Below are 12815 nucleotides of genomic sequence, written 5' to 3'. Positions count from 1 at the left end.
GGACATGGGGCAGCAGGACATGGGACAGTGAGCAGACGCCTGGCGCCTGATGGCACAGAGGCGTTTCTTGCTCAAGATATCAACTCTAACTTTTGCCATGAACTTTTGGGACCCAATGGTTCAGCACAGCTGCCAGGAACTGGCTTGGGTCCTGCTTGCCAGCCCATCCAAATCTTCCTCCAGCATTGATCCATGCAAGCCCAGCCTGTCCTTGGCTTCTCTTCTCAAGCCAAAGGAAAAGCCACCCCAGTCCTGGAGAGGAAGACACGATGACAAAGATGGCAGGAAGAGAGGAAGGTCATTGCTAAGAGGGAGCCAAGGGCACCATGGTGCTGTGGTTAAGGTCGCTGGGGAGATGCCGTGCAAGACGGGAAACACTGGAGGGCTGAAGGAAGAGGATTGCTCCCATAGACGGGCGAGCAGGGATATGAGGAGCAGCAGGGATGGGCGCTGCTGTCCCTGAGGAGCAGCCCAGCAGCAACCAGAACAAACAAGCAAGAGGCAGGGGGTTGCTAGGGGACATCTGCACATCGGCTGTTGAGAGGGACAAGAGTCGGGATGCACCAGCTCTTTCCACGAGGGCTGGGTACCAGCGAGGGTGGGAGAGTGGGAGGAAAGCTCCAGCGATGCTGGGAGACCAGGACATCTGCTCTCCTTTCCTTTTACCCACGGGGCAGCCCACAGGCAGGTGTGCTCACTTGGTCCCAGGGGAGGTGGCCGGGTCCCATGAGGGCACGCTGCACAGCAGCTCCCATAGAACAGAACCACAGAACCGTTTAGGTTGGAAAAGCCCTTTAAGCTCACCAAGCCCAACCGTTCCCCTACCCCTGCCACCCCACCACTAAACCCTGGCCCTAAGCACCTCCTTTGCCCGGCTTTTAAATACCCCCAGGGATGGGGACTCGACCCCTTCCCTGCGCAGCCCCTTACAGTGCCTGACAGGTAGGGAGCGATGAGGGCTCCCCTCAGCCTCCTCTGCTCCAGGATGAACACCTCCAGCTCCCCCAGCCGCTCCCCAGCAGCCTTGGGCTCCAGACCCCTCCCCAGCTCTGTTGCCCTTCTCTGGACACGCTCCAGCCCCTCCATGTCCTTCTGGGAGTGAGGGGCCCAGCAGAGCACAGGCAGAGCTCACATGTCCTTTTGGTGGTTTCCAGAAGGTGACAAAAGGACCAAATGCTTTTGGGACAACCATCCCAACTTGTGCCCACCACAGGAGGGCACCAGGTAACACACGGCAGAGTCCAGCACCCAAGGGACTGTGCTGAGCAGCCATGGAGCCCACCCACCCGCTGGAGCAGTGTGCTGCAAGCGCAGGGCAGCACGGACTGTCAGGGGGAGGAGCCTGCTGTGGGGAGCCACCCCTGCCAGCCACAGCAAGGTCCCCAGAGATGGGACCAGGGTGTCCCCTCGCAGGACCCTTCCAACCAGGCACACATTTCCTTGCACGGTTCCCAAACCGGCAGCAAACCTGACTGTTACAGTTCTCCCTCACCCAGCGCTCCAGGGTTTGATCCAAGAGGGGCAGGGTCTCCGAGGGTCCCCAGGACAGCCCCAAGGGCACACTGAACCCCTCCAAACTGGGCTCCCCCCTCAGCCAAGCACCCCCCCGCCCCACAGCCAGGTGTCCCCACCAGGACCCCCACTCACCGCGTACCCCCGCTGGCCTTTCTCGCCCGGCTCTCCCGGATCTCCGCAGGGTCCCTGCGCACAAACAGGGATCCAAATCAACAAACATGTCCTGTCCCCCCATCCTGCCCCATGCCGAGGGCAGCCCGAGCCCTGAGGAGGCTGCCATGGGGAGGACAATGAGCGATGCATGGGTGCAGCCTCGGGAAGGGCAGAGCGGGAGGATTCGCATCCCTCGGCACACCCGCTGCCCGTCCACCTTTGCCGGGTCTGTGGCCAGGGCAGGTTTGGAGGCAGTCACAGATCCGTTTCCCACTTGCTGCCCTACAGGAGGGCAGGACGGGGAGTTTTGCCTTCGTTTCTTTTGTGGCACGGCGCTGCCCTGTTTGCAGAGGCCAGCCGGGGGGGAGGCATCACCCAGCAATGCTGGGGGCTGAGTGGGCATGGGGCTGCAGACCCCCCCTCATGGGGCTGGCCTCATACAAGTACATGTCAGCCATTCTCTGGCTTGGTTTTGTGCCTCTGGGAGGGATCCACACGGTCCCCATCCAAACGCGGGAGCAGGAACCCGATGCCCTGGGGAAGATGGGCCAGCACTGTTCGGCTGGCGGAGACAGAGGGACAGGGTCTGCGTCTGCCAAGGAAACCCAGGGAGTTGGATATCAAACATCACCCGGGTTCCAGTGGGAAGCAGACAAGTAAGCTATTAGGATTCTTTGAAACCCAGCCCCAAGGCCCTTAATTACAGCATGGAGAAGCCACCAGGCAGCAGATACTTTTTGGGGCAGCCCAGGACCATGCAAGTGACTGGGGACATGGATTCTGCAAGCTGCCCCGGGCCAGCCCAGGGTGGCAACGGGGCCAAGCAGCGCCCAGCCGCGGAGGTGACACCGAGGCTCTTCTTACTTACAGGGGCTCCTGTTCTCCCTGGATGTCCTGGGGGCCCAGGGGCTCCGGGTTTTCTCTGGATTAAAAAGAGAAACATTGGTAAAACAAATCTCACTGACAAAGTGCTTGGAGAGAGGAAAACCCAGCTGACCAAGCAGAGGACAAACCCAACCACAGAAAGTTGCTTAACAGCGATACTCACCGGCCAGCCTGCGTGTAGAAGCTGGTAAAACGATGACTGCTGAAAGGAGAATTGGAAGGAGGGGAAACAAAACGTTAAAAAAAAAAAAGCCCAAATCCCTTTTTGCTGGCTTCAAAGTCTTTTTCCTGTTGCTTGGGAAGACACAGCAATGAACCAGTCCTCTAATTAATTTTTTTTTTTATACTAAGTGCATGCAAGTCACAGGACAAAGCTTAATCTGAGGACAATGTGTAGGAGATAAGGAACTGCTGGCCTCATCAGCAAATGAAGACAGAGACCCCACTTCTGGAGTTTGCTGACATTCAGCTCCCCCATGGATGTCCTTGGGACACCAGAAATGTTTTGCATGTGGAGAGGTCAGAAATGTGTTGTTGGTGAGCGCAGGTACCACCATATTTAGCCCAGGTTGCACTAAACCCAGCTGTTTCGACACTGCAGCTTGCCCCAGGTGGGAAACCTCATCCCAACCAGCCCCATCATCCCAAGCCCCGGAGGAGGAGGTGCCTGGGCGGTCATGGCCGGCAGGCTTTCTCCTCGGTGCTCCTAGCAGCCAACTCTTTCATGCACTTCCAATTTTTTAGAAGAGCAGATGACTACAGAGAGGAAAAAAGACCCAAAAGCCACAGGGTGGGCTAATTCCATCGTATTTCAAAGCCAGTGTAAAGATCCTAAAAACTCACAGCGCAGCCTCCTCTTCCAACACCTCCAAGCCAGGTTTCCCCAAGTTTTGGGAGACGACCAGGAAACAAGACAATGTCTATCTCCATCTCCCAGCCACCCTCCTGCCCTCCCAGCAGCACAAACTGCAGACACTCTGGAGGCAAAACCCACCGTTCCTCCTCCTCCCTGCTATGGTGAGCCCAGGCTTGGGGTCCAGGCAGCTCCTCCAAATCCAGGCTTGCATCAGAGGCTAAGCAAAGCCCCTCCTTGTTCATCACCCCAAGCCCAAGCAGCTGGAGGGGCAGGAGTCTCACGTGCTCCCAGCTTCAGCCTCAGGGGCGCTGGGAAACCCGGTCCTGTCCCCCCAACTCCAAAGATCTGTCCTTCGATACCAGAGGAGAGAGAAGGCGAAAAAGCCAAGGAACTCATTAACAAAAATAAACACAGACCTTTCAACATATGGAAATATTTCTAATAACGAGCAGGGCTTTTGGGGGCAGATGATGGATGGATGCATTTAACTAGCTCTAACGCTGCACCAGGCACCTCAGTTCATTTCAAGTTGATCCCAAATTGATTACTGTGAACGAACGGGTGTAGTCCCTGCCAGCCTGCCAGGGCCAGGCCATGATCCTCTTGTCCAGCCAGTTCTCATTTCCCTCAAAAGCTGCTCACAAAAAACTTTTTTGGGGGACTGGAGCATAGCCAATGCTCTTGCCTTGTCTTGGGAACCAGTGAACTCAGATTCACTTGGGACAGGATATTATTTCATTATGTTTCAGAAAAAAAAAAATCCAAACTTTTAAAAAGGGGAAAAAAAAAAATCCCAGAGGAGACGTGAACTTGTATTTTGGAGCACCAGATGCCAAGGAGCGGTGATGGGAATTAAGTTCGTTCTGCAATTTAAGCAGGAAACGGTCGGCGCTTTGCTCGCTGCAGCCGTGGCCAGCAGCACAGTGGGACGGGCACGGAGACCGTAAGCAGGCAGAGGGGACAGAAGATGGGGACCAATCCATATAGATCTGTCCTCCTGTAAAACCGCAGCCTGAGAGCAGGGCAGAGAACACCTCCCGACAGCTCTGCAGGCAGGTCATGTCCTGCAGCATGGGCTCAGCCACCCTCCCCAGCCCACCCCATGGCCACAAACCCATGCAGCCCCCGAGCCGTGGTAGCTGCCGGCCTTGAGGGAGCGGGAAATCCCTAAAGGTTGCCTCCTTTTTGCATGGAGTAATATTTTCTTTTGCTCTAAGGTTATCAGCCCTCATTTCCCAGCCTGACCTCTTGCTTTTAAAGGCATTGGGAGAGATAAAAAGAAAGGACCCTAGCGCTGCAGAGTAAGCTCCCTAGGAACTGCGGGAGCTCCAGTTCTCCTTCCTCAGCTTCTGGGACTCCACCACTACCAAAGTCAACACCACCAGAACAAGACAGCAACAGTTCCTGCCCCTTGAGTTGCACACAGAACTTCTTGGCAAATGCAACATCTGTCAACATGGCCTGAACAAAAATGCAGGACAGGGGCTTGGGGCAGAATGGCAGTGGCCTTAAGCTGGTTTTGCTCAGTTCCCTTGAACAGCAAAGGTTTGTTTCACTGGGAAGGGGCAGGAGAGGCTCTTGAGCATCCCAACAGCCATAACTGCTCTGGGACGGTCACCGATGTCCCTTGCTTTCCTGGCCTGCCGTCCTCCATTACATCTCCCAGCCTGAGAGGTAGCTCCTCTGACTTGCATTTCCAAAGGCTGAGCCAACAACATACACCAACCAGACCAGGGAGCCCTGCAGCCCCCAAATCACAAGCACTCGGTTCACAAGAGCAGCACTGTCCCAAGCCACAGTAACTTGGAGGGGGCTGCAGAAGCAGACAGCCCCCCCATCCCCACAGCAGCCAGCGTTCAGCTTTTCACCCCTGTGCTATCTCAACAAAGATTAGCAAAACCCAGCCCACAGCTTTGCATTCCCGTTTCCTGCTGCCGAGCAAAATGCCGCCGGCGGCACTGCCGGGGTCACACGGCCACAGACACAATAGCCCAGCAAGGCTTTTGGGTGCCCCACATCATCGTTGCCAGACACTGCCTTCCCCTCGAGATCGGCATTTTGCCAAAAGCACCGGGCCAAGCGCCAGCATGCAACCCTCCCGGGAGCCTGCGGCCAGGGCCCCGGCAGCCCTCCAGCTCCAGCTTCCCAAATGCAGATGAAACCGCCTGCTCCCTCCAACATTCCCAATGCTGAAGCACCAAAGGTGGTGGTACACCAGAGAAATCACAGTCTACGGCAACATCCATAGGCATGAACATTTCTGCCTGCAGAAGAACAAAGCCTGAGGTCCCTTTCCAAATGCAGGCAGGAAAAAAAAAATTATACAATTCTGACTGAGTGTGCAGAGCAAAGAACGTCAGCAGCCCTGCGAAATGCTGCAACCATGCCCTGACAACAGGAATGGATTAGGCTGATGTCTACCCTGAACGCCCTGGGAGGAAGGCGATTGCCCTGGCGCAGGCGTGGGGATGATCCTGGCTCTGCAGGCTTCTTCCAGCCAACGCCTCCAGCTCGCTCTCTCCTGTCCCCGTTTACCATGGTCCCGTACCACGTGCCTACAATGGGTCTTGTGAACACGGACACAGCCCAGCACCCGCAGCAGAACATGGAGCTCCTCCAGGTCAACTGAGATACCTCCCAGTGATCAGCTCCCCTGCGCTTCCCAGGAGGAACATGATCTCCTCCATGACAGGTATTTATCTTCTGCAGCTGCTTTGATCCAGTCCAACACAAAACTGTGAGGGGGCAGGTCTGGCCCAAGGACTTCTGGTCGGTCACACCAGCACAGGGCCACTCTCTACCTAGCACCAGACCTTCCTCTGGTGTGCTGTGCTGGCAGAGCAGAGGTCTTCCTCCCTGCAGCCTCTCACCAGCATGAAAGGTATTTGCCCTGGAGCAGAGGGGGCCATTACCCCTCAGCACAAATGGATGAGTTGAAGAGAAGTGAAACGTCCTGCCCAAGGTCATTAAAGCTTTTAGAGAGCTGGGGCATTGATCCTGGCCTCTCACCGGCCCATTACTCTGCTGGTTGCACCAGCTTGCCTTGCAAACCACCCTGCTTCAAGCAGCCAGGGTGCAGCCCCACCAGAGGGACATTACAGATGCACATGGCAGGGAGCATCCCCGCTCAGGGAGCTCCAGCCCAGGCTGGCGAAGTGCCTAGGGCAGTGAGAAACCCAGTGCCTTCAGCTGCTGCCCGGCCTGGCTCCGGCAAGGCTCCAGGGAGGGTTTGAAATTAAGCTTAACGACAGCAGTGGCTGTGCTGTCCGGAGTTGGGGAGCCTGGACAGGGCTGGCTGGGTGGCTGCAGTGATTGTTCCCACGGTGCAAGGAGTTTTGCAGCCAGCTACACAGCAGCTGAAGCCTCCCTGCAGGTCCCGTCCCTGTTCCCATGCTCCCCACAGCAGCAGGGTTCAGGTGAGAAAATATCTCATCCCAGAAGCTTGACGGGCACAAACCCTGCGAGCCAAAGCCACAGCACGCAGCTGGTGCATGGCAGAAAACTGGGATATGGTGGAAAACAGGAGCAATGCTTTGTAACTGGCAATGCAGAGCAAGAGAGGGGCTTTCTGCACGGCTTGGAGCTTCTTTGGCCCCTGTCCTGCAGAGCTAGGGCTTGAACCACCCTGGGAGGTCGTGGATGTGCGCGGACCACAGGACCCAAGATCAGGCACGGGGAAAGAGGGATAGCTGTGTGAGCACAGCTGTAAACAGGGTGCACACCAATCCCATTTCACCCAAGGACAGCCACCTCTCTCCCTGACACCCTCGCTCTGCACCCCCCGCCTACCCGTCCCACCCAAGAGATTAGGATTCTCAAACCATGGTGATCCCTTCCTCCCAGCTCCCATCCCAGCAGAGCGGAGCGGGGCCTGCACAGGAGCAGATGGGGGTGCAAGTGGAGCTCCCTGAGTGCTCACCCACCGCGCTGTAACTCACCGTGAATGTCTGCCAGTCCTCCCTGGAGTTCCTCCAGAGGACGACGGTGGGGACACCAGGGATGCCCGCAGGGCCTGGGTCACCCGGGGGGCCCGTCTGCCCCATGGCTCCAGGGTACCCCTGGGAAGACAAGGGCAGCTCCTTAAAACCAGCCAGGGGTTTAACAGCCAACACTGGCTGGACACAGGCTCTGACTGGACTCGGCCTCTGAGCAGAGCCTGGGTCTAGGCACATTCCTGGGTTCAGACCAGCCCTTAAGATCTAAATAACGCTGACAACAGGGAAAGCAAAAGGAATGAGCTTGTGCCTGCGCCCAGACCCTTCTCAATGCACAAGACAGCAGCTTGTCCAGCAGCTCAGTCCTGAGCCTAGGTATAAAATACTCAGTGAAAATGGTTCTTTCCTCTTCCAAACGCACATAAATGGCCACCAGGCTGCAGCTTCAGAAGCTCACGCTGCCCTCTTGATGAAAGACACCCAAACCGATCCAAATCATCTATGGTATTCGCCCGGGACCCTACACCCCACCCCGTACCTTCCCACGTTTTCCTGGATACTCACTTTGTCTCCTTTGGGTCCCACCAGTCCACGTCTCCCAGGACAGCCCTGAAAGGCAAAGGAGAGCTGTGTCACCCCGAAGGGGGACACCACCACCCCCTCCCCCCCCCCAACCAGAGGAGATCCCATGGTGGCTGGGTGACCAGTGCCACGGCCAGGGCCATCCCGGCCCCAGGGGAGCCGGAGCCAAAACGACTGATTCAGAGCAAACCAGCAGCACCAAGTCTCAGAGAAACACCCCAAAGACCGGTGGGGTGGGAAGGTCACCCTGGTTTATGCTGCTGCCTTCCTACTCTCCTGCCCTGGCATCAGAAAGCAGCTCGGCTCGGCCGGCTGAGCAATGCAATCCTGCGGCGTCCGTCACAGGAACGCCCCAGCCCGTATGGCCAGGGGGACGGAGCACATTTCCCGACACCTGGTGAGGAAAGGCAGCCTGTTAGGAAAAAGGCGCTGGATCGCGGCCAGACACAGTAGTTGGGATGAGGATGCAAACATATGCGGCTTCTAACTTGTGCGAGATCTGATCGAGCCCATCTCTAGTCAAAAGGGCACATTTTGGCCAAGTGGTGACCCCACTTCAGGGCTTACTGAAGCATCTGTCCAGGCAGAAATGAAGGCATATGGCAGATCCCAGCTTTTCTTGATGAAAGAAATCTACCTGGAAGGTGTCGGCAGAGACTGGTAACACGCTGGGCTGTAGCACAGACCCTGTGTGTCTGCTGCAGAGCTGCGGCTCCCCTGGCTTCAATCACAGCCAATGGTTTGGTTCTGAGCTTGCAAACAGGCCTGTCCGAGCCCGGGAGCAAGCTTGGGAATCCACACTGAATTAACACCACCCCTGTGACCACTGAGGCAGACCCGACCTCGCTGCCTTCTGCCGATGGGATGGGTAAAAAGGCCAAGCCGCACGTCCAGAAACAGCTTTGCCACTGAGGGATGCTCCACCAAAGGGACCACGATCACCTGAAGTGCCTGGATCTGAAGCCCACAGGGCTCCATGGCTCAGCTCCCCCTCTCCCTGGGGGCCATGCCCCCCGAGCTGGGTTCCCATACGGCACGTGTTCGTGCCAAACGGCATGTGCAGTGGCTACTCTGGTCTGATTTTCAAACCTTGGGTGTTAGAATCATAGAATCATCCAGGTTGGAAAAGACCTTAAGATCTTTTAAGATCTATCTTAAGAATAAACCTAACGCTGCCAACTCCACCATTGCTGAAGGAGGTAAACCAAAGCAATTCCTGCCCACTGTACCCAATATTAAAACATGCACCAGAATGGGCAGGGACCCCTCCCAGTGCCAGGTAGACCCTCTAGTTACCCACCCAGCACCCCTCCTTTAAGGAGTTGGATGCGTGCTGCTGAGACACTGCTTCCACAGGAAGGCACCCAGTTTGGAGTCATTGGGATTTTACTGAGCACCACGTGCCCATTGCAAAGTGCCTGGGGACAGGCTCGTCCTCTCCGCCCTCGGTGCAGAAATAGATTAGATCTTTTGATAAGCCCTGCCTCCCTCTGATCCCCCTCAAAAGAGCTATGGGGTCCAGTCACTTCTTCTGGGTGCAGCCTCTAGCTTAGCTCCTGCGTGGAGGGGAAACAGCCTCACGTTGTGCCAGGGCAGGTTTAGGTTGGACATTGGGAAAAATTCCTTCCCCAAAAGGGCTGTCAAGCACTGGAAGGGGCTGCCCAGGGAAGGGGTCGAGTCCCCATCCCTGGGGGTATTTAAAAGCCGGGCAGACAAGGTGTTTAGGGCCAGCGTTTAGTGGTGGGATGGCAGGGTTAGGGGAACAGTTGGGCTTGATGATCTTAAAGGCCTTTTCCAACCTGAATGATTCTATGGCTCTAGGTCCACAGCTGAGATATGCCAGCAGTCAACGAGGTGCCCAGCAAACCCTTCCTCTAACGCAGTCATTGGTGGGTCATGGTGCTCCACTGAGGCCACTTAAATGCACCAGGACCCTCTCTGAGATGGCAAAAGAGCTGTTCCTCCTCCTGCTCCCCCCCAGGCACTGGCCACGGCCACCCCCAGCATGAACACCGACGTTGCAAAGCCAACACATGCAGTCCTAGTGCACGGTGGCAGGACAGGACCAAGTCACAGGCACCACAGCACCCCCTGAAATTTGACAGCATCTGTTTCTGTCCCTTAAGCAGCATCCAAGCCGATGCCATTTTGTGCAAACCAAAGAGAACACTTCAGAGCACCAGGAACAACGAACCCAAGGGCTGTAACGTTTCAGGAGAAAAATGAAATTCAGTCCAAGAGATGTCATCCAGAAGGCAACTAGTGTTTTGCCCTGCAAACTGCAGGCAGCACCGCTCCACGGCACCACCCCTCCTCCTGCGGCGTGACCCGGCGGCTGCAGCCCTGGGAGGAGAGCACGGAGGAGGCTTTGCATTTGCCTGTTGCCCCAGTTCCTGCCGACCCTGACACCAGACGGCTCCAGCAGGATTCAATTTAAGCCCAAGAATAGAAACCACATCTCTGGTCCTAAACAGCCAGTGCTAAGTTTGAGTAACAGACGCCAAAAAAAAAGAAAAATAAAAGCCCGTGGGGACATACCGACAGCTGGGAACCCCCACGAAATACTGTCTATGAAAGCCAAGGAGCTTTTGAATACTGGCAACACAATGAAATCCCTGCAAGGAGGATTAGCAAGATCACAAAAATCAGCAGCTTTTAAAGTTAGAAACACTTCCCACTTATCCCAGCACATTGGTTTTTTTCCCCACCAACCTCCAATGCCTTTACAGTGGAGGATGACTGGGATCGGAACTGAGGGCACGTGGTCTGCAGGGTCTGCAGCACGGGGGTGCAGTCAGGACTTGGCAGGATGATAAATAAACCTCCGTCCTCACCTCCCAACTCCAACAGCTACTCAAAGTGGTTTTGCAAAGGCATAAAAATCTCTGAGCGTGGCAACCTAGATGTACACAAACCTGCACCAAGGGAGAGGACCCATCACGTGGTGGGGCAGGGCTGAAGTGTGTGTGTGGGGGAGGTCAAAAGAGGAGGAGAAAAACACCACAAGTGAGAAGGTTGATGCTAGAACCCCATTATTTCCACACCTTTCCTCTAAGAATAATGAGAGATGTCACCTTCAGACACCCACCCTGCCTTGTGCCTAGGTCCCAGCTGCAAGGCTGCCCGAGGTGATGCAGTGGGAGGGTGAGCCACATCACCACTGCCAAAAGCAGAGGTAGGGCAAAGTCCCATTCCCAAAGGGAAACCTCCAAAATTCCTATTAATGAAGTTTTCCAAGGCAAGGGCACCGATTCTTTGGTTTTGCTTCGACAGGATACATTTAAACACCCAAACCATCCACCACACCCTCGCTGGCATCACCATGAGCACGGGGCATGGCAGCGGCGAGGCGTGTGGGCATGAATTTTGGGTGCCTGGGCTGGCAGCAGCCCCAAACCAGGCTCTACATGCCCAGACCCCCCACGGCTCAGGATGGCTGAAGGGGCTCGGTGGGACGGAGACCCAAGGAGGCAGGGGGACCTTTGGGGACCAGCAGCAAGGGCAGAGCCTGCCTGCCCTCAGCCCTGAGGAGCGGCAACAAAACATCGGGAAAGGTTGCCAGGCTCAGCACATAATTTTACCTAAATTAATAGCTCTAACCGTGCACGGCATGTGCTGCTGCAGAGCTTCAAGCCTACGCCCGCTTGCGCCAGCATCTCAAACCCAAACTCCTAATGCCACGATGGAGCTGCCCGTACCCGTCGTTCCACCCAGGATGCTCACGACCAAGAGAAAACCCATCTCAATGCTTTCTACAGGGGGAAAAAGCAATTCCCTCCTGGCCGGGTCCCCTCCTCGCACCGCCTCCCCTCCTGCCGGCTGACAGCAGGGCTGTCAAACGCCATGACGCTTCCTCCACTCCTGGGATTTTTTCATCCTTCAGCATCTGTTCCTTTTGCTATTTTCTTCTGTTTTTGCAGGCGATAGCTGCAGCAGCAAGGTGATGGCTCGAGGGGGAAGCTAGCAGTCCTAAATTTAACCGTTATCCTATGAAGCCTGGCTCATCCATGACGAATTTAGTGCCAGGTCCCTCAAACACAGCTGTAAAACCAGCCGTGTGTGGAGACCTGCCCTGCAGTGTTCAGAGGAACCCCCAGGGCAGCCCCGAGCTCAGGGCATCCCAGACGGCTTTCGTGTGGGTGTCTGCCCGGGAGGCAAAAGAAGGTGCCCATGGTCACTTCTGGCAGTGGCACTGGGTAAATGAAATGCAATTTCCTAGAGGAATTGTTAAGAAAATTTAACCAAATTAGGGAAATCATTTTGGCAGAAGAAATAAACATGGGAAAATATGTAAAAACATTTTTTCAGCTACTTCTCAATGAAGACTGATGACTTCTCTAGAGATTTACCTATTCTAAGTTTAGCAAATCTTTTAAATTTCCCTTTTTCATCTACTACAATGGATGAATAATCTGAAAAATAACCAAAGCTTATTTCAAGACAAGTCCAATTCTCTGCTTTGAACCCACCCCAAGTGTTGGGGCATCACAGTGGCAGAGGAATGAAGGACAGCGATGGCAGCGGGGGCTGCGGGCTGGGGTTTGCTGCAGGGACAGGGGCTGGAGGAGGTGGCCTGGCCCTGCTCTGAGCCCCTCAGGCTGCTGCTGGGCAGGACCAGGGTGAAATGAAACCTGACAGCATGGTTCAATGACTTGAGACCATCTCCAGGGCAGGGGGACAGGGAATCATCTTCTCCTCCCCAGTTGCTAGTGAAGTCTCTTCAGGGACATCACAGAAGTCCTCTCGCAGGGCCAGGCTGGTGCACAGCCCATGCTGCCCACAACGGAGGCGGCTTTCCCTTTCCCCTGCCCAGTTTCCCACAGCAAGGTGCTGGCACCGCAGCTCAGCAACCTGCACCCACCACCCATCCCTCCCCTCCAGCAGCCATC

The 12815-nt window shown here is 55.7% G+C and overlaps 1 protein-coding gene across 1 annotated transcript in view; it reads right to left on the bottom strand.

The window, feature by feature from the left end:
* The window catches only part of LOC118452021 (collagen alpha-1(I) chain-like), a 121337-nt gene that overhangs the window by 29438 nt on the left and 79084 nt on the right, over nt 1-12815 (bottom strand). Inside the window, exons 8-12 of the mRNA XM_035891881.1 lie at nt 7909-7954; nt 7348-7467; nt 2717-2755; nt 2537-2590; nt 1648-1701 (exon numbers count right to left, since the gene is read on the bottom strand). Coding sequence (XP_035747774.1) covers nt 1648-1701; nt 2537-2590; nt 2717-2755; nt 7348-7467; nt 7909-7954 — 313 coding nt within the window. The remainder of the gene's footprint in view (nt 1-1647; nt 1702-2536; nt 2591-2716; nt 2756-7347; nt 7468-7908; nt 7955-12815) is intronic.

The sequence above is a fragment of the Egretta garzetta genome, unplaced genomic scaffold (genome assembly GCF_000687185.1).
Source record: "Egretta garzetta isolate BGI_Z169 unplaced genomic scaffold, ASM68718v1 scaffold143, whole genome shotgun sequence".
NCBI classification, from domain to species: domain Eukaryota; kingdom Metazoa; phylum Chordata; class Aves; order Pelecaniformes; family Ardeidae; genus Egretta; species Egretta garzetta.
Note: the sequence above shows the minus strand (reverse complement) of the source record. Positions and strands in the feature narration are given on the sequence as shown.